The 16500-nt window shown below is 45.7% G+C and overlaps 1 protein-coding gene across 1 annotated transcript; it reads left to right on the forward strand.

Annotated features, from left to right (window-relative positions):
• Positions 1-12672: 12672 nt before the first annotated feature.
• LOC146679607 (stonustoxin subunit beta-like) lies at positions 12673-14877 on the forward strand (the record flags this gene model as incomplete). The annotated part of the gene is made up of 2 exons (XM_085450401.1): positions 12673-12745; positions 12894-14877. Coding segments are annotated over 2 exons (615 nt in total), but the record flags the coding sequence as incomplete, so codon positions are not given.
• Positions 14878-16500: the final 1623 nt, after the last annotated feature.

A 16500-nucleotide genomic window follows, 5' to 3' on the forward strand; every position in this document is an offset into this window, starting at 1 on the left:
TTCTGCACAGGTTTGAGAGCTGCGCTGAAGCCAACTATTGGTCAGAAAAAAAAATGACAACTCAGCTTAAATTCTGCCTAGTTGGAGCAGCAGGGGCCATTATCCACAGAAATCCCCGCTCATCCAAATGGGATTACCGCCGCCTGGTGGACGAACTGGAAACTGCATATGGCCCTTCTTCTGACCATGCAGCTGCTGTTGCTGTAGAACTGAGGCAGCGAGTGCGTAAACCTGGTGAGGCCCTGCATGTTTTCAGAGATGACATTTATGGGAAAGTGGCTGTTGCATATGGTAATAGAGCAGAGATTGAACAAGACTCTATAGCTGTTGAAGTTTTCACCAATGGGCTGGGTGATGCAGAAATAGTACAGAAGTTGCTAGAGAGGCACCCAGCCACACTTGCCTGCGCATACGAAATAGCCCACCGACACGAAACCACTAAAAGGGCTGCATCTTATGTAACCAGTGCCATGCAGCAAGGAGCCCGTAACGCAGCTGAACGCCGGCCCCGAGCTGCCGTCGTCAGAGAAAAAGACAGAGATGAGACTGTTGCTGAGCATGCACCTGCAGCTAGCCCCTCACCGAATCGTTTTGTCCCACACACACCCTCGACAACACCGAACAATCACAGAAATTTTAAAAGGAGTGGGGTTCGCTGCCATAACTGTCAAGGTTGGGGCCATGTCCAAAAGCAGTGCCCTTCCCCTCACAAAACCACCAAGGCCTTAACATTGAACAGTAGCCCTTGGGACAGCCCAAAACCCACTGTGCTCCACCTTAAGTGCCAAAGCCAAGAAATGAGTATCCCCATGCGCCTCTACGAAGTGGAGGTATGTGCTGTTTTGGACAGTGGAGCCCGGAGGAGCGTGCTGCCGCTGCCCTACTACAACTCCATCCACCCAGACGTGAGACCACCACTACAGCCCTCAGTTGTTGAGACCTTGCTTGGTGTGGGACCTGGGGACGTGCCGGTGCTAGGTGAAGCCCAGATACCTGTCAATATCAACAATCGACAGGTGGATGTTGATTTCTTGGTGGCAGATATAGCAGGAAATGAGGTGCTGCTTGGGCATCCCTTCCTCACTCAAGCTGAAGCACGTCTTGATTTTGGCAAACGCCGCATCATCCTTTTCGGTGAAGAGGTGCTCTACTACCAAACCGAAGCCAGTACAAAGTCACACGCAGTGAGAATAGCTAGAACTGTGGTGGTGGAACCGGGGCAAGAGTATATGGTGAAAGGCAACGTGCATCCTGGTGCAGCAGCTCGAGGTGACATGATGCTTAGTCCCACCAAAGGTTTTGTTGAGAAGCACAAAGTACTTATCGCCAGAGTCCTAGTCAACGCACAGCCTTCTAAAACTGTCCCACTTCGCCTTTTTAACATTGGCAATAAAGCAGTAACAATTAAGGCGGGATCCATTGCCGGGCTCCTCCAGCCAGCTGAGGCCGTGGAACCCTCCATGGTCTCCCCAGCTGCAGACTCTCTGACCAGCCCTCCTGTGGTTCCTCTGCACCTGCAGGAGCTCTATGCCCAGAGCTCCACAGACCTCAATGACTATGAACAGCTCCAACTGAAACGCTTGCTTTGCACTTATGGACATGTGTTTTCTACAGGGCCTGCTGACCTGGGCCGAACCAGCCTTGTGCAGCATGACATCATAACCCGTCCTGGTGCCCCAGTCAAACAAAATCCACGAAGAATGGCAGGGGAAAAGCAGCAAAATGCTGATCAGCAGATCTACGACAGTCTACAGAGCGGTCTCGCCCAACGCAGCTGCAGCAGCTGGGCCTCGCCCATCGTTATGGTGCGTAAGAAAGATGGGACATACCGTCTCTGCATTGACTACAGGGCTCTCAACGACCGCACCATAACAGACGCCTACCCACTGCCCCGCATCCAGGACACGCTGGACACACTCTCAACTGCCAGATGGTTCAGCACATTAGACCTCGCATCTGGCTACTGGCAGGTTGAGCTGACGCCTAGAGCACGCAGGGCCGCCGCTTTCTGCACTAGGACAGGCCTCTTTGAGTGGAACGTCATGCCATTTGGACTATGCAATGCCCCGGCAACGTTCCAGCGGCTGATGGACCGCGTCCTGGCTGGCATGCAGTGGGAGACCTGCCTGGTCTACTTGGACGACATCATCGTGCTGGCTAAGGACGTGTCAGGGATGCTGCAACGGCTTGGCCAGGTATTCTATAGACTTCAACAAGCTAACTTGAAACTGAAACCTGCCAAATGCTGCCTCTTTCGCCGCGAAGTTGCTTATCTTGGCCATGTGGTATCCGAGCATGGTGTGGCTACCGACCCCAGCAAAGTTCAAAAGGTTCAGATGTGGCCCACACCTACGTCCATCCAGGAGGTCAGACGCTTCATCGGCCTGGCCTCATATTACCGCCGGTTTGTGAAAGATTTTGCCTCTATAGCCGAACCCCTGCACAACCTGACCAAGAAGAATGCACATTTTCAGTGGCATGCTGAGCACCAAGCAGCTTTCGACAAGCTGAAGTGTCGACTCACCTCTGCCCCTGTTCTTGGCTATCCACTTGACCATGGAGAAATGACACTAGACACTGATGCCAGCGACACTGGCATCGGCGCGGTGCTGTCACAGATGCAACAGGGCGTGGAACGTGTGCTGGCATATGGCAGTCGTAAGCTATCAAGAACTGAACAAAACTACTGCACCACACGACGTGAACTACTAGCCGTCGTGGATTTCACGTCCCACTTTCGCCAGTATCTCCTTGGACGGCCTTTCAAAGTGCGCACAGACCACAGCAGTCTACGGTGGCTAACAAAAATGAAAGAGCCAGAGGGACAATTAGCTCGATGGCTCGAGAAGCTTGCCGAGTACAACTTTGAGATCATCCACCGTCCAGGTCGAGTGCACACCAATGCTGATAGCCTCTCCAGAAGACCCTGTCGCCAGTCTTGTCCATGCAGAGTGCAGGACCCCCCCAAGCATCTCGGGGGGACCAGTCATCAGGCAGTTCAATGCGAGTTGGACTCTGACACCAGCTCCCTGTTGCTGAGTCCGGTGAGGGTGGAGGGACAACCGGCTACTACAGCGGTGTGTCTAGTGGGGGTAAGTCATAACACCACCACACCAGAAACAAAGACTTTAGACCAAACTGCTCTTACAAAGTCAGACATTTTATGTCAAAACACTCCTATCAACACAGACATCTCAGAACAGACAATTCACACTAGAACAGACATATCACACCAGAACATGTCCACTAATACACACACTGTAAAGCTGACTGAGAAAGTATATGTGGCTAAAACCCTTGATACTGCTTCTCTGTTTCATGGTTGGACCATGGGGGAGCTGAGCCAAGCCCAGGACGCTGATGCAGACATTGCACCCATACGCGCCTGGATGGAGGCCAGCAGTGAGCGCCCCCCATGGACTATTGTTTCACCATGCAGCCCAGCAACTAAGACATACTGGGCTCAATGGAAACGGCTCTACTTCAGAGATGGAGTTCTGGTCCGTCGCTTCTACTGCCTTGACGAGACCCAGTTCTATCCCCAAATCGTACTGCCACATAAGCTACAACCAGAAGTGATGGGCCAGATGCACGAAGGGCCAGTGGGTGGACATTTTGGTGTCGAGAGGACTGTGGCCAGACTACGAACCCGATTCTATTGGTATCACATGAGGGAAGACGTCGCTCTTTGGTGCCGTACTTGTACCAGCTGTGCATCCAGGGCCCGACCCCAGAAGACACCGCAAGCTCCGATGGGAACTGTCCGGGTAGGAGCCCCAATGGAGCGCGTTGCGCTGGACATTATGGGACCACTGAATGAGACAGAGCGCAGAAACCGATATGTGCTTGTGATACAAGACTACTTTACAAAGTGGACTGAAGCCTTTCCTATCCCAGATGAACGGGCTGCAACCGTTGCCGAGGTCGTTGCGTCTGAGTGGGTGTGCCGCTACGGGATACCTCAAGCACTACACAGTGATCAGGGACGCAATTTTGAATCTGATGTGTTCCAAGGGGTGTGCAGTTTGTTTGGCATAGATAAGACTCATACAACGCCATTCCGACCCCAGTCAGATGGCCAGGTTGAACGTTTCAATGCCACTCTCCAGAAGATCCTGGCCTCCACAGCAGAGCGTTGTCATTGGGACTGGGACCTGATGATCCCGTACGCTGTTATGGCCTACAGGGCGACCAAACACAGTGCTACAGGTTTCACCCCGAACTTCATGATGTTTGGCCGAGAACTGAGTGAGCCAGTGGACCTTGTCGCAGGTCTACCTCCTGATCCAGGCAACCAACCCTCAGTTCCAGAGTATGTGCAGCAAATGCGTGAGCGGCTGGAGCTGGCCCACCTCATCGCCAGGGAAGCCCTGGGTGAGTCAGTCAAGCGCGCAAAAAGGCAATATGACAAGAACTGTTGCCACACACAGTATAAGACTGGAGATCCTGTGTGGTATCTCATCAAAGGAACACGTCACGTCAAGAACAAGGTCAGAAAGTTCCTCCCATCGTATGAAGGACCATTCTTTGTCCTGGGACAATTGGATGACCTAGTTTATCGGATCCAGAAGAACCCAAGGTCTAAAGTGAAAGTTGTCCACCATGACCAGCTAAAGCATTATCGCTGCCGCGAGCCACTGGACAATACCTGGGTCCTTGATCAGGCTCATCAGTGGTCCCCTACAGAGGTCCCACCACCAGCTTTAGAAGATGACCCAGCAGACCGTGATCTGGGTCTGCACAGTCTGTTCTCTACTGCAACTGGCAATGGCCCCAGCTCCTCTCAGCCTTCTGTCTCAGTTGCAGCTGATCCCGCTCTGGTTGTGGTTGTCCCATCGTCCCCTTCCCATGTAGACCATGAGAATGGTGGGGGTGTGGTGGGTGAGCCAGACCACCCGGGCCAGCAGTTTCAGCGACCAACTCGTCGGCGCAGAGCTCCAGACCGGTATGGAGTGTGGATCACTTAACTTGGTTTACCTACCATGGACAGTTCCAAGTAGGACTGAAGATTCGGTTCAAGTTTAAATCGTTTCAGCCTCCTATACTGTTAGCTACAATGGTTTAAAAGAGTTATATTTTTTTTTTCATTGTTCCAGTGTTTACATTTTTTTTAAAAAAGTATCTGAAGGACCTACGGGGTTAGCTACATGCACTTATCCATTTGTATTTGTGCCTTCCTAGATGCTAGGATAAGTTGGTTATTCCCGGTCGCCATGTAATAGTTACAATTGTGTAATTTCTTTTCTACTTAACAGCACTTGAAATGCTTTATTTTGCACATGTATGTACACCTTACTTGAGCCAACCTCTTTGTCACTGAAGTGCACTCGTTGATACTATACCTCACCTTATATGCGGTAATGGCTAACACTTTTATCTCCTGTGGGCTCCAAGTGGTAAAGGGGATTGTGTACCAGTTTTATGCATTACAATGCTGGAGTGGAATTATTGTTTAATTGCCATCCAGAGTGGGGGTAGTGTTGCAGGAATTGCTGTCTTGTGTGTGACTGGGTGCAGTAAGGAGTGTATGTAATGTGTGTGTGAGCATGCGCGTGAAGAAAACGCTGGGAGCGAAAGAGGAAAAAGAGAGTGAGAGAGTGTGTCATGGGTAGAGGGCGACCGGGAGCAGCGTTCTAACGGGCTACAGGCTATGCAGTGTGTTTCCAAAGTGTGCAGTACTGTTATTAAAGCCTCATCTCTTCAGTACTCTCCGGTGCCTCGGCTGATTTCTGTCTGCCTCACTACTCCACAAAAGTGAAGGGAGTTAACCCCGAAGGAGGACAAACTTCGGCCCTGGAGGAAGCATCTCCCCTCGTGTCTCCCGACCACGGTCAGGGGACTGACGGCGAGGAATGGTTAACATTAGCATTAACTGCTCATATTGTTATAAGGAAAGAGAAAACGGTATTAGCATTTGCTGCTAATAATTATTCACCCCTAATTAGAATAAGCCGCTAAAAGCAGCCAACTTAGCATTAATTCCTCACTTTGTTGTTACCCAACGGAAAAGAGTATTAGTATTAGCTACTATCATTTTTAATAAGTAAGAGAAAACACTATTAGCAGTAGCGCATAATGCTAATTCACGTCAACGTAGTATTAGTTAATAATGGCAGCCTACTTAGCATTAACTGCTCACTAATATAATGCTAATTTGCATCAAATTAGCATTAGCTGCTCAAGTTGTTATAAGGAAAAAGAGAAAACGGTATTAGTATTAGCTGCTAATAATTATTCACCCCTAATTAGAGTTAGCCACTAATGGCAGTCTACTTAGCATTAACTCCTGACATTGTTATAATGCAGGGGAAAAGAGTTACCATTATCGGATAATGCTAATTCTCATCAAATTAGCATTAGTTAATAACGGTAGACTTCGTATCATTAGCTGCTGTCATTCTTACAAAGGAAACATTATGAGCATTAGCTGTTAATCCTTTTTCATCTAAAATTAGAATTAGCCACTAATGGCGTATTGTTAAAAAGTAAGAAAAAACATTGTTAGCATAAGCGGATAATGCTAATTCATCTCAAATTAGTATTAGCTAATAATGGCACCTGCTTGGCATTAGCTGGTCACATTGTTATAAGGCAAGAAAATATGGTATTAGCATTAGCTGCCAATTTCTATTTACCTAAAATTAGCATTAGCCACTAATGGTAGCCTATAGCAAAACCTTCTTAATGCTAAATGAAGTTAATTAATGCTAAGTAGGTTTAACTGAAATTAAAGTAGTGTTAGCATTAGCTGCTGATATTGTTAAAAGGTAAGATAAAACATTGCTAGCAGCAGCGGATAATGCTAACACACATAATAATTAGCATTACCTAATAATGGCAGCCTTCTTAGCATTAGCTGCTCATATTGTTATAATGCAAGGGAAAAGAGTTGGCAAAAACAGTGTTAGCATTAGCAGATAATGCTAATTCACCTAAATTAGCATTAGCTAATAATGGCTACGTACTTAGCATTACCTACTAATATTGATATAAAGCAAGAAAATATGGTATTAGCATTAGCTTCTAATGCTTTCTCATCTAAAATTAGAATTAGCCACTAATGGCATCCTATTTAGCATTAACTCTTCACATCGCAAGGGAAAAATTAGAATTCAATAAAAAAAAAAGTGTTCACATTAGCTACTTGTATTGTTAAAAAGTAAGAAAAAACATTGTTAGCATAAGGGGATAATGCTAATTCACCTCAAATTAGTATTAGCTAATAACGGCAACCTACATAGCATTAGCTGGTCACATTGTTATAAAGCAAGAAAATATGGTATTAGCATTATCTGCCAATTCCTATTCACCTAAAATTAGCATTACCTGCTAATGGCAGTCTACTTAGCATTAACTCCTCACTAATGTGATGCTAATTCACATTAAATTAGCTTTAGCATTAGCTGCTAGCATCAGCCTACCTAGCACTAGCTGCTCACATTGTTAAAAGGGAAGAGAATACGATATTAGCATTAGCTGGTAATATTTATTCACCCCTAATTAGAATTAGCCACTAATGACAGCATACTTAGCGTTAACTCCTCACATCGTTGTAATGCAAATGAGGCTAACTTGCATTAAATTAGACTGCTGTTATTAGCTAATGCTATTTAGCAGTAGCTGCTCACATTGTTATAAAGCAAAGGAAAACGATATGAGCATTAGGTTCTAATGCGTATTTGCCTTAAATTAGACGTAGGTGCTAATGGCAGCCTACTTAGCATTAGCAGCTCAGATGTTGTAATGCTAGGAAAAAGAGTGTTAGCATTAGCCGTTCACATTGTTATAAAGTTAAGGGAAATAGTGTTAGCATTAGCTACTCACATTGTTAAAAAAAGTAAGTGTTAGCATTAGTGCATAATGCTAATTCATGTCAAATTAGCATTAGTTAATAACGGCAGCCTATTTAGCATTAGCAGATAATGTTGACCTTGGCCCACTGGAAAAGTTAAGAACTAAAGATTTAGGAGTGTTTCTCGATAGCTCTTTCTCGTTTGAGAAACAAATGAATTCTGTTATTAAAACCAGCTGTAAGGTTTATATTGTTGATTGTCATTTATGCTTAGAAATATTTACTCATATATGCTTAGAGTTGTATAATCGATTGCATAATGATAGAGGTTTGATCCTGAGTAGTCTGTAAAGACTCTGTGTGCCTTCCAGAGTGCTCTGGCATGCACACACCACTTGGGGCCATGAGAGAGGTCGTACCCTCTCTTACTGATTTATGGTGTAGGACAGGGGTCTCAAACTCAATTTAGCTGGGGGCCGCTGCAGGCAGAGTCTGGGTGAGGCTGGGCCGCATTAGGTTTTCCACAAGAAAGGCATGGTTAAAAAATTCCAATCTTCTCAAATCTCTTTATTTTTATTTTTTAACACAAAATGTGAAAAATAAATAAACAAATTAAGAATTAATAAGAAAAAAAATCAATCTGTAATACATAAATAAAATAATAATAAGATATTTTTAGTCAGTGAACTTGTGTTTTTCTTTCAGTCTTCTATATCTGCTGTATTTAGATTGAAATGTCTGTATTAACAGTTCTATAACCTTCTTCTGAACATGAATGGAACACTGTAGAAAATGAACTGTTCTTCTGAACATAGCTTCTCTTGCCTACTCCTTGCTGCTAGAGACCTGGCAGCGTTTCCTCTCGCATAGCCGAGCCAGATTTGGCCTGAGGGAGGAAGCAGTTGCGACCCTCAGTATGTCTTGAAGATGATCATCCGTAAGTCTGGACCTGTACTTGGACTTATTGAAGTTCAAAGTGGAGAAGAGCTTTTGGCACAAGTATGTGCTACCAAAAAGGCACATGGTCCGCTTGAACATTCGGGAAAGCCGAGGGAAACTAGGGCTCAAGTCTCTCAAAAATTGTCCAAGCTTGTCTGCTTTTCCACTCACCTCCCTGAACTTTGCTTTGAGTTCAGAGTTGCACTGCAGCTCAATGAGCTCCATTTGAAGCACAGAAGGGGCATCTTGCACATCAAAGGAGAAGGGGTCCGCAAAAATGTGAAAGGTGGCTCTGTGTGTCTTGAAGTCAGCAAATCTGTGATCAAATTCCTCCTGTAGCCTCAAAATGACATCAACATACTCGTCAGCACTGAATGGTGTGCCTGCATCCACGAGTGCCTTGCATGCTGGGAAATGGCAAAGGTTTGTCTGAGAGAGCTGAGCTTTCCAGAGCGCCAGTTTTGTGGAGAATGCTCTCACGTTGTCATAGGCAGCACTGACAAGTTGCCGCTGGCCTTGTAACGTCTTGTTCAGTACATTAAGCTCATGTGTCATATCAACAAGAAAAGCTGAGTCCATGAGCCATTTGGGATCAGTTAGCACAGGAACACTAACTCCATCCTTCTCCATGAAGGCTTCACTTCTGCTCTCAACTCAAAAAGTCTCTTTAATACATTTCCCCTGCTGAGCCAACGTACCTCAGTGAAGTCGAGCACATCCCCATATTCTGACTCCATTTCCTCTAAAAAAAGCTCAGAACCTTCGGTGCTTTAAGCCCCTGGATCTGATTTGGTTGATGCATTTCACAACAATAGACATCACATTGTCAAACTTCAGGCATTTGTTGCAAAGGACCTGCTGATGGATGATGCAGTGCAGAGCAATGGCCTCCTCCACGCCTTCCTCTTCCAGTTTGTTTTGTGCCACCAGTCCATGTTTCCTCCCTGTCATTGATGGCGCTCCATCTGTTGTTATTCCAACAAACCTCTTCCATGGCAAACCAACATTCTCAATGGCATCACACAGCTTGTAAATATCTGCTGAGCGGTGGTCTGGCCATGCATTGGAATTACTGTGAGCAGCTCCTCCATCACTTCAAAACTGTCATCAACACCACGGACATACATTGGGAGCTGGGCAGTGTCGGTGATGTCTGTGGTCTCATCAAGAGCGACTGAGTATACACTGAAACATTTGGCTTTCTCACACAGTTGGTCATAAATGTCACTTGACAGGTCAGAAATGCGATCTGCTGCGGTGTTGGCAGAAAGGCTGATGTTGCTAAACTGACCTTTCTTTCCCGGACAGACTATATTTGCAGCCTGCAATATGCACTTTTAGACAAATGCACCTTCTGTGAATGGCTTCCCTGCTTTAGCAATCATCTCACTAACCACGTGGCTCCGACTGCTGCATTATTCTCTTTGGTTGCTTTCTTGGAGAAATCTTGCTGCCTCAGTAGATCTGTTTTAAGACTGGCAACCCGGTTCGCTCTCTCGTCTCCCTGGTATTTTGCATCCAGCTCAGCATGTCTAGTTGTGTAATGACGTTTCAAATTGTATTCCTTGTGCAGCGCAACTTTCTCTGTGCAAATAAGACAGGTCGGGGTGCCCCTGTGCTCAACAAAGAAATATTGCATTTCCCACTTTTCCTGAAATTGTCGGTGCTCATCACCAACCTTTCTCTTCACCGCAGGCTTTGAAAAAGACATGTTTGGGGCTATGTGACATTTATAATTCTACTTGGTGTCACTGTCGCATTGAAGTTTCAATCAAGCGTTTAGCCGACGGACGGGGAACGTCTCAACGCGTAGAGAATGTCATTTCTGCTTCTTTTTCTTGCAACCGTAGCACGGCGATCGGCAGATAAAAAGCCGGTAGCAGTCTCCTTTGTTTTTACGCTCGATGTTCATGTCTTTCATGACGACACGAACACCGTGGCGTTTGCAGATGGTAGAAAGTGCAGGGATAGCGAGCGCAAAAAAGGCGACTGCTCACGGCGCCGGGCTGTTGTTACAGGAGAAAGAAGCGGAAATGACACCGTGACATATAACAAATAACATCAGCTGTTTCTGATGTTAGTTGTTTTGACTGCTTTTACATTATATTGAAATATATGTAATGTTCATGTTTGCTGCAATGCAAACGCAGTGATGCAAATAAAAACATCGAGCCACAAATTACGGTGCGACCCTATAATTAGTCCGGGTTACCGGGGACTGTTGTTGCCGATGAACAGGTGTCGCTATGTGACTGCAGACTAAATTGGGCTGCATTGAGTTCATGACTTTTCTTTTATCCCGCCGCCTACGCATCACTGTGAGAGTTAATATGAGATCTCTCTCTGTGGAAAAATAACTTGAAATCCCACTGACGTGTGTATAAATCTATATACGTATAATGTCCCGCTGGGCAGCAACTTAAAAAAACAACTTTTTTTGAAGTGTTGTGAACGCAGCGCGCTGGGGCAAATGTCGGCGTTTGCCCAATAGAAAGGAGGAAGCCAGCCAGGCACAGGAAAGAAAGAAACACTCCAGGGCAACGCTGCTGGAACTTTGACTCATTGAGAAATGTTTCCCTGCTTGCATCAAGCCCGGCTGGTGTCCCCTGAGATCCATATCCCACCCTGATTGGTGGGTTAATTCAGCTCCGCCCACAACACTGTAAAGTGTCATACATTATCAAACTAACATTACATTTTCATATTAAGGTGGGGCCAAAAACTATCGTCCTGCGGGCCGCAATTGGCCCGCGGGCCGCGAGTTTGAGACCCCTGGTGTAGGAGGACACCTACTCTGTGTCTGGTTAAGTATAAGAGCCCTTTGTTAGGGGGACCGCTGGACTCTTAGCACCAGCTTTGGGGTCACAGGGTCACATCTGGAACACACACACACACACACACAGACACACACACACACACACACACACAGACACACACACACACACACACACACAGACACACACAGACACAAACACACACACACAGACACAAACACACACACAGACACAAACACACACACAGACACAAACACACACAGACACACACAGACACACACAGACACAAACACACACACACAGACACAAACACACACACAGACACAAACACACACGCACACACAGACACAAACACACACACACAGACACAAACACACACACACAGACACACACAGACACACACACAGACACACACACACAGACACACACACACACACACACACACACACACACACACACACTATGCACAGACTGGTACTCTTTGTTCATACCTGTGTAAGACGTCATAATGAACTTGTGCATATTCATGTAAGCTCAATAAAGAGCAGTGTTACGAGGGAGCAGACGAGAGCGACTGAGGTCAAGTGAAGGAACGGCGCTGTCACAGTTCTCTCCCTCATCAATTGTCTGGTTCCAGCGGTGGGTCTGTGCTAGACGACCCATCACCAGCTTTTTCCACTGGTTACCAGTACGTGGTAGAATCCACTTCCAGATCTGGTTGTCTTTAAATCTGTGAATGGATTGGCTCCATCTTATCTCTCTTTAACAAAAGAATCCAAGTGGAGCCCTCAGGTCTGCAGATAAGCAGCTTCTGACCAGAACTAGACGTAAAAACAGAGGTGAGCTTTATCGATGGCTGCAGCCAAACTCTGGAACAGTCGCCCTTCACATCAGGTCGTCACCAACACTGGACATTTTTAAAAGCCGGTTGGAAACACATTTGTACTCTGTAGCTTTCAATCCTGACCAGTCTTTATAGTCATTACTGTGTATGTTTCCTATTTTCTCTCTACTCTGTGCAGCACTTTGGCTCAAGCTGTTTTTAAATGTGCTGATAAATAAATGTAGATTTCTTTGAATAAAACAGTGGAGCCGAGCTTTGAGCTCAGTGTGTAACAGTGTGTGTGTGAGAGCCATGTAATGTCCATGTGTGCATGCTGACTGTGCTGCTCTGACCCCCCTCCTCCTTTCAGGGTGGAGCCTGCTGGAGTCCGATGGTTGAGACCAGGTCTGAGGAAGTGTAAGTGTGTTTTTAATGGGATTCATGAAAACAAAGCAGCACACATTCAACCATCTTCATCATGTCAGGAGTCATCATCAAAGTGTCAATCAATGAACAGATGATGGATCAATAACTGCAGCTGGATTGTGTTTGTTCTCTCCATCAGATTCCTGTCAACTCACAATCGACACAAACACAGTGAACACAAAGCTCCAACTGTCTGACAACAACAGGAAGGTGACATGTGTGAAGGAGGTTCAGTCATATCCTGATCATCCAGACAGATTTGATGTTTGGGAACAGCTGCTGTGTAGAAATGGTCTGACTGGTCGCTGTTACTGGGAGGTCGAGTGGAGAGGAAACGTTTATATATCAGTGAGTTACAGAAGCATCAGAAGGAAAGGAGGCAGTGATGACTGTGTGTTTGGATGCAATGATCAGTCCTGGAGTCTGTTCTGCACTGATGATGGTCCTGGTTATGTCTGGCACAATAACAGAGTAACATCCATCTCCTCCTCCTCCTCCTCCTCCTCCTCTGTCTCTAACAGAGCAGCAGTGTATGTGGACTGTCCTGCTGGCACTCTGTCCTTCTACAGAGTCTCCTCTGACACTCTGATCCACCTCCACACCTTCAACACCACATTCACTCAAACTCTTTATCCTGGGTTTAGGTCCTGGTTTCCTGGTGGCTCAGTGTCCCTGTGCTGAGTGGAGTGTAAAGAGTGTCTCCTGTTACAGAAACACTCTGACTGTTGAACAGATAGTTCAGTCTGTACATGTCTGTCTCTTTCACTCACAAACACGTTTTCAGATTCATGGATTCAATCAGTTGATGTTTGAAACTCTTCTAAATGATTCCTTGTAAACTTCTTCAGTCACAAACAAACAGGAAGTGATGTCACATGTGTTCCTGTCCACACAGCAGAATGAGTCTATTGCTGACAGTGATGTACAAACAGAGTGAGCATTTCTGAGGCCCAAAATAAACTGAGTAGTTCACTGAATGAACAATGGACTGTGAGCTCAGTTCCTTCATCATTAGTATGGATTATATATGTATATGTATTATATTAGTATCATATATATCAGGTGCTGCTGCTTTCAGTCATTGTGCAAATGTGCTGTTTGTAAGCTTGTAAAGCTGCAGTCAGCTGAGACTGAAGAAGTCACCTGATCAGTGAGCAAACGTTTCTGAAAACGTCCAGATGAACAGAATCAACCTTTTGGGATCAGCCAGCAATGCAGCATCATTGTTGTTCAGCTTCAGAGGTTTGCAGGAAGGAACTGATGACCAGAAACAGCTGCAAAGTCCAAGAAAATACCAGCTGGAGTTCAGCTGCATTTGAAGAAGTCAAAGAAAAGTAAGGATGGCAAAGGGCGACGTTTTCTTCCAAAGAGCTGCAAACATGGTCGACGCCTCATTAGAAGAATCATCTGGACATTTGTGAGGAACTCTAACCAAGAAAGCAACGTCACACAGATCCAACAGACAGTTTCCATGACTGCAAGTGTTGAGTGGAAAAATGCTACGTTGCATTATTGCATCCTCTCACCACAGGAGGCGCTGTTGGCACCACTGATTGCTGATCAGCTGTTCTCTGATGATCTGATTGATACTGTGAATAACGGGACTCACTGAACTCTGTGACACAGTGAAGATTACAGAGTTTAACTTCACCCTTTAAGACTGACCACAGAACCAAGTCCGCCAGAGCTTTTGTTATATTTTTACATGCTGTGGAGCCATTTGTGGGAGCATTTCAAGTTGCTATACATCAATACAACTGTTATAGCCCTAATTTTAATAATATGTATGCATTAAGTCCATAGTAACTACATAAACTGCAAAAAAAACCTCTGCTCATCCATCTCTGTGTGTATCAGGATACATTTGGTTCATAATACACAGAAAAATCAGAGTTATTACCTGTAATAAATGTGAAAGATTCCTGCAGTGATAACCAGGCAGGACTGAAACACATCCAAGCTGTCACCACGGTAACAGCACCGCCCATCCACAGGTGAGGGGAGGAGCAAAAAGAGGGACTTTGACCATTTTATACTAAAAACACTCAACTAATGTTTCTAATATGAAACAAATAAGCCCACATTAATGTGAGCGTTTATTAAATAATAATAATGATGATTTCCTCCTGATCTCATTTCCACAGCAGAGAAAACTGTGGTGTATATTGAGGTGGAGGGTGTGGTCTGTGGCTCAGGTGTAGAGTGAGGGTGGGGTGCACCACAGCAGCATGCTGGGACTGCTGAGGGTGGCGGAGGGAGTGATGATGACATCAGAGCTGCAGCACAGAGACCAGTGAACACACAGTCTGTTCATCTTTGCATAGATACAATATACAGCACAATATTGAATGACAGACACGCTGTGGGAGCTTCCACAGATACACTGACGTCAGCATCCAGAGTCCTCCTGCTGCTCCCCCCTCAGAGCCCCGTGATCAGCACCAACACATTCAGTTAGATGACAGAGTCCAGCTGCAGCTAGAATCAGCTCCCCTCTGTGAACAACAGCACAGCGTCAGTGTTTCACACTCAGTGAAAGGAGGAAACAGCAGAAGAACACCATGTGTGCTACGTTTCCCAGGACACACTACAAACTGCACAAATACAGAGCAGCACGTGGAAGGACCTGGAGCTGCATTTACAGAGCTGCAGACAGCGTGATGTCCTGTATGGACAGGTGGAAGGAACCAAGTCCTCAGCTGGAACACTCGTGTTTGTCCACAGACAGGAAACACAGCAGGAAACTTCCTGACAGAAGTGCAGCTCATGGATAACACACTTCCTGTCAGTCAGAATGAGGCTGCAGCCAAACACAGAAAGGTGTTTTTGTCCAGATGAGCCCAGAGAAGAAACACGAGTGTTCACAGACATCAGAAGCTCAGAGAGGTGAAACATGAGGTTGGAGTCCTCGTCAGCATCCAGAAGAGCTGCTGTGAAACCCTGAGTACTCATGACAGACTCTGATGGCACAAACACATCATGATTCAAACAGAAAGACAAACATGGAGCTCCTGATCCTCCTGCATGAGAACAAGCTGACATGAGCGCTGTGTCTGAGAGTGTCTCCCTGTCACAGTGACAATAACACAGCTGCTGCTCACAGTCATTAAACTGACCTGAGGTCAGCTGTGCTCCTTACATATGAACCATGTGACCTCACATCAGTGCTGTGGATGACTGTAGTCATAGAAGAGTAGAGCTGTAGCAGGTGGTGTGAGGAGGAGGTGGTGTATTCTAGTTAACGCAGTACTGAAACACTCCAGCAGAGGGCGCTGTTAAGTCCTTATTGTAACACAGTTACTGTGTGCAGTTAGACTTCATACATAATCTGCACTTATTTCCATCAGACATGCTGTCAGTAAATGATTGGTTTCTATTGATTCTACTTCCTGTTGACTCGTTTGATGACAGTGAAACAATCACAGCTGATTGTGTGATGATGTAAACTGTCACTGTTACATTCAGTGTGTGTGACATAATGTTAGTGCAGGCTGATAACAGCCTGGTTCTGTTAGAAACACATGAACGTGTCCATAGATCAGTGTGTGTTTAACATGAGAGCTTCAGCCCTGCTGATGTGTTAAATAAAGACATGCAGGAAAACTGATGAGACTCTGAAATAACTCTTTATATTTATAATGTAACTCTGCATCAAAAGAACAACAAAGGATCCCAGACAGGTTTCTGTGAACAAAGACCATTCTGATGTTTCTGTGTTTCTAACACTTTGACATTATTAGTAAACA

Source organism: Copadichromis virginalis, unplaced genomic scaffold (genome assembly GCF_057382275.1).
Source record: "Copadichromis virginalis isolate Kocher_CV1m ecotype Utaka unplaced genomic scaffold, C_Virginalis_male_GT1.1 unmapped_scaffold_1, whole genome shotgun sequence".
Classification (NCBI taxonomy): Eukaryota; Metazoa; Chordata; class Actinopteri; order Cichliformes; family Cichlidae; genus Copadichromis; species Copadichromis virginalis.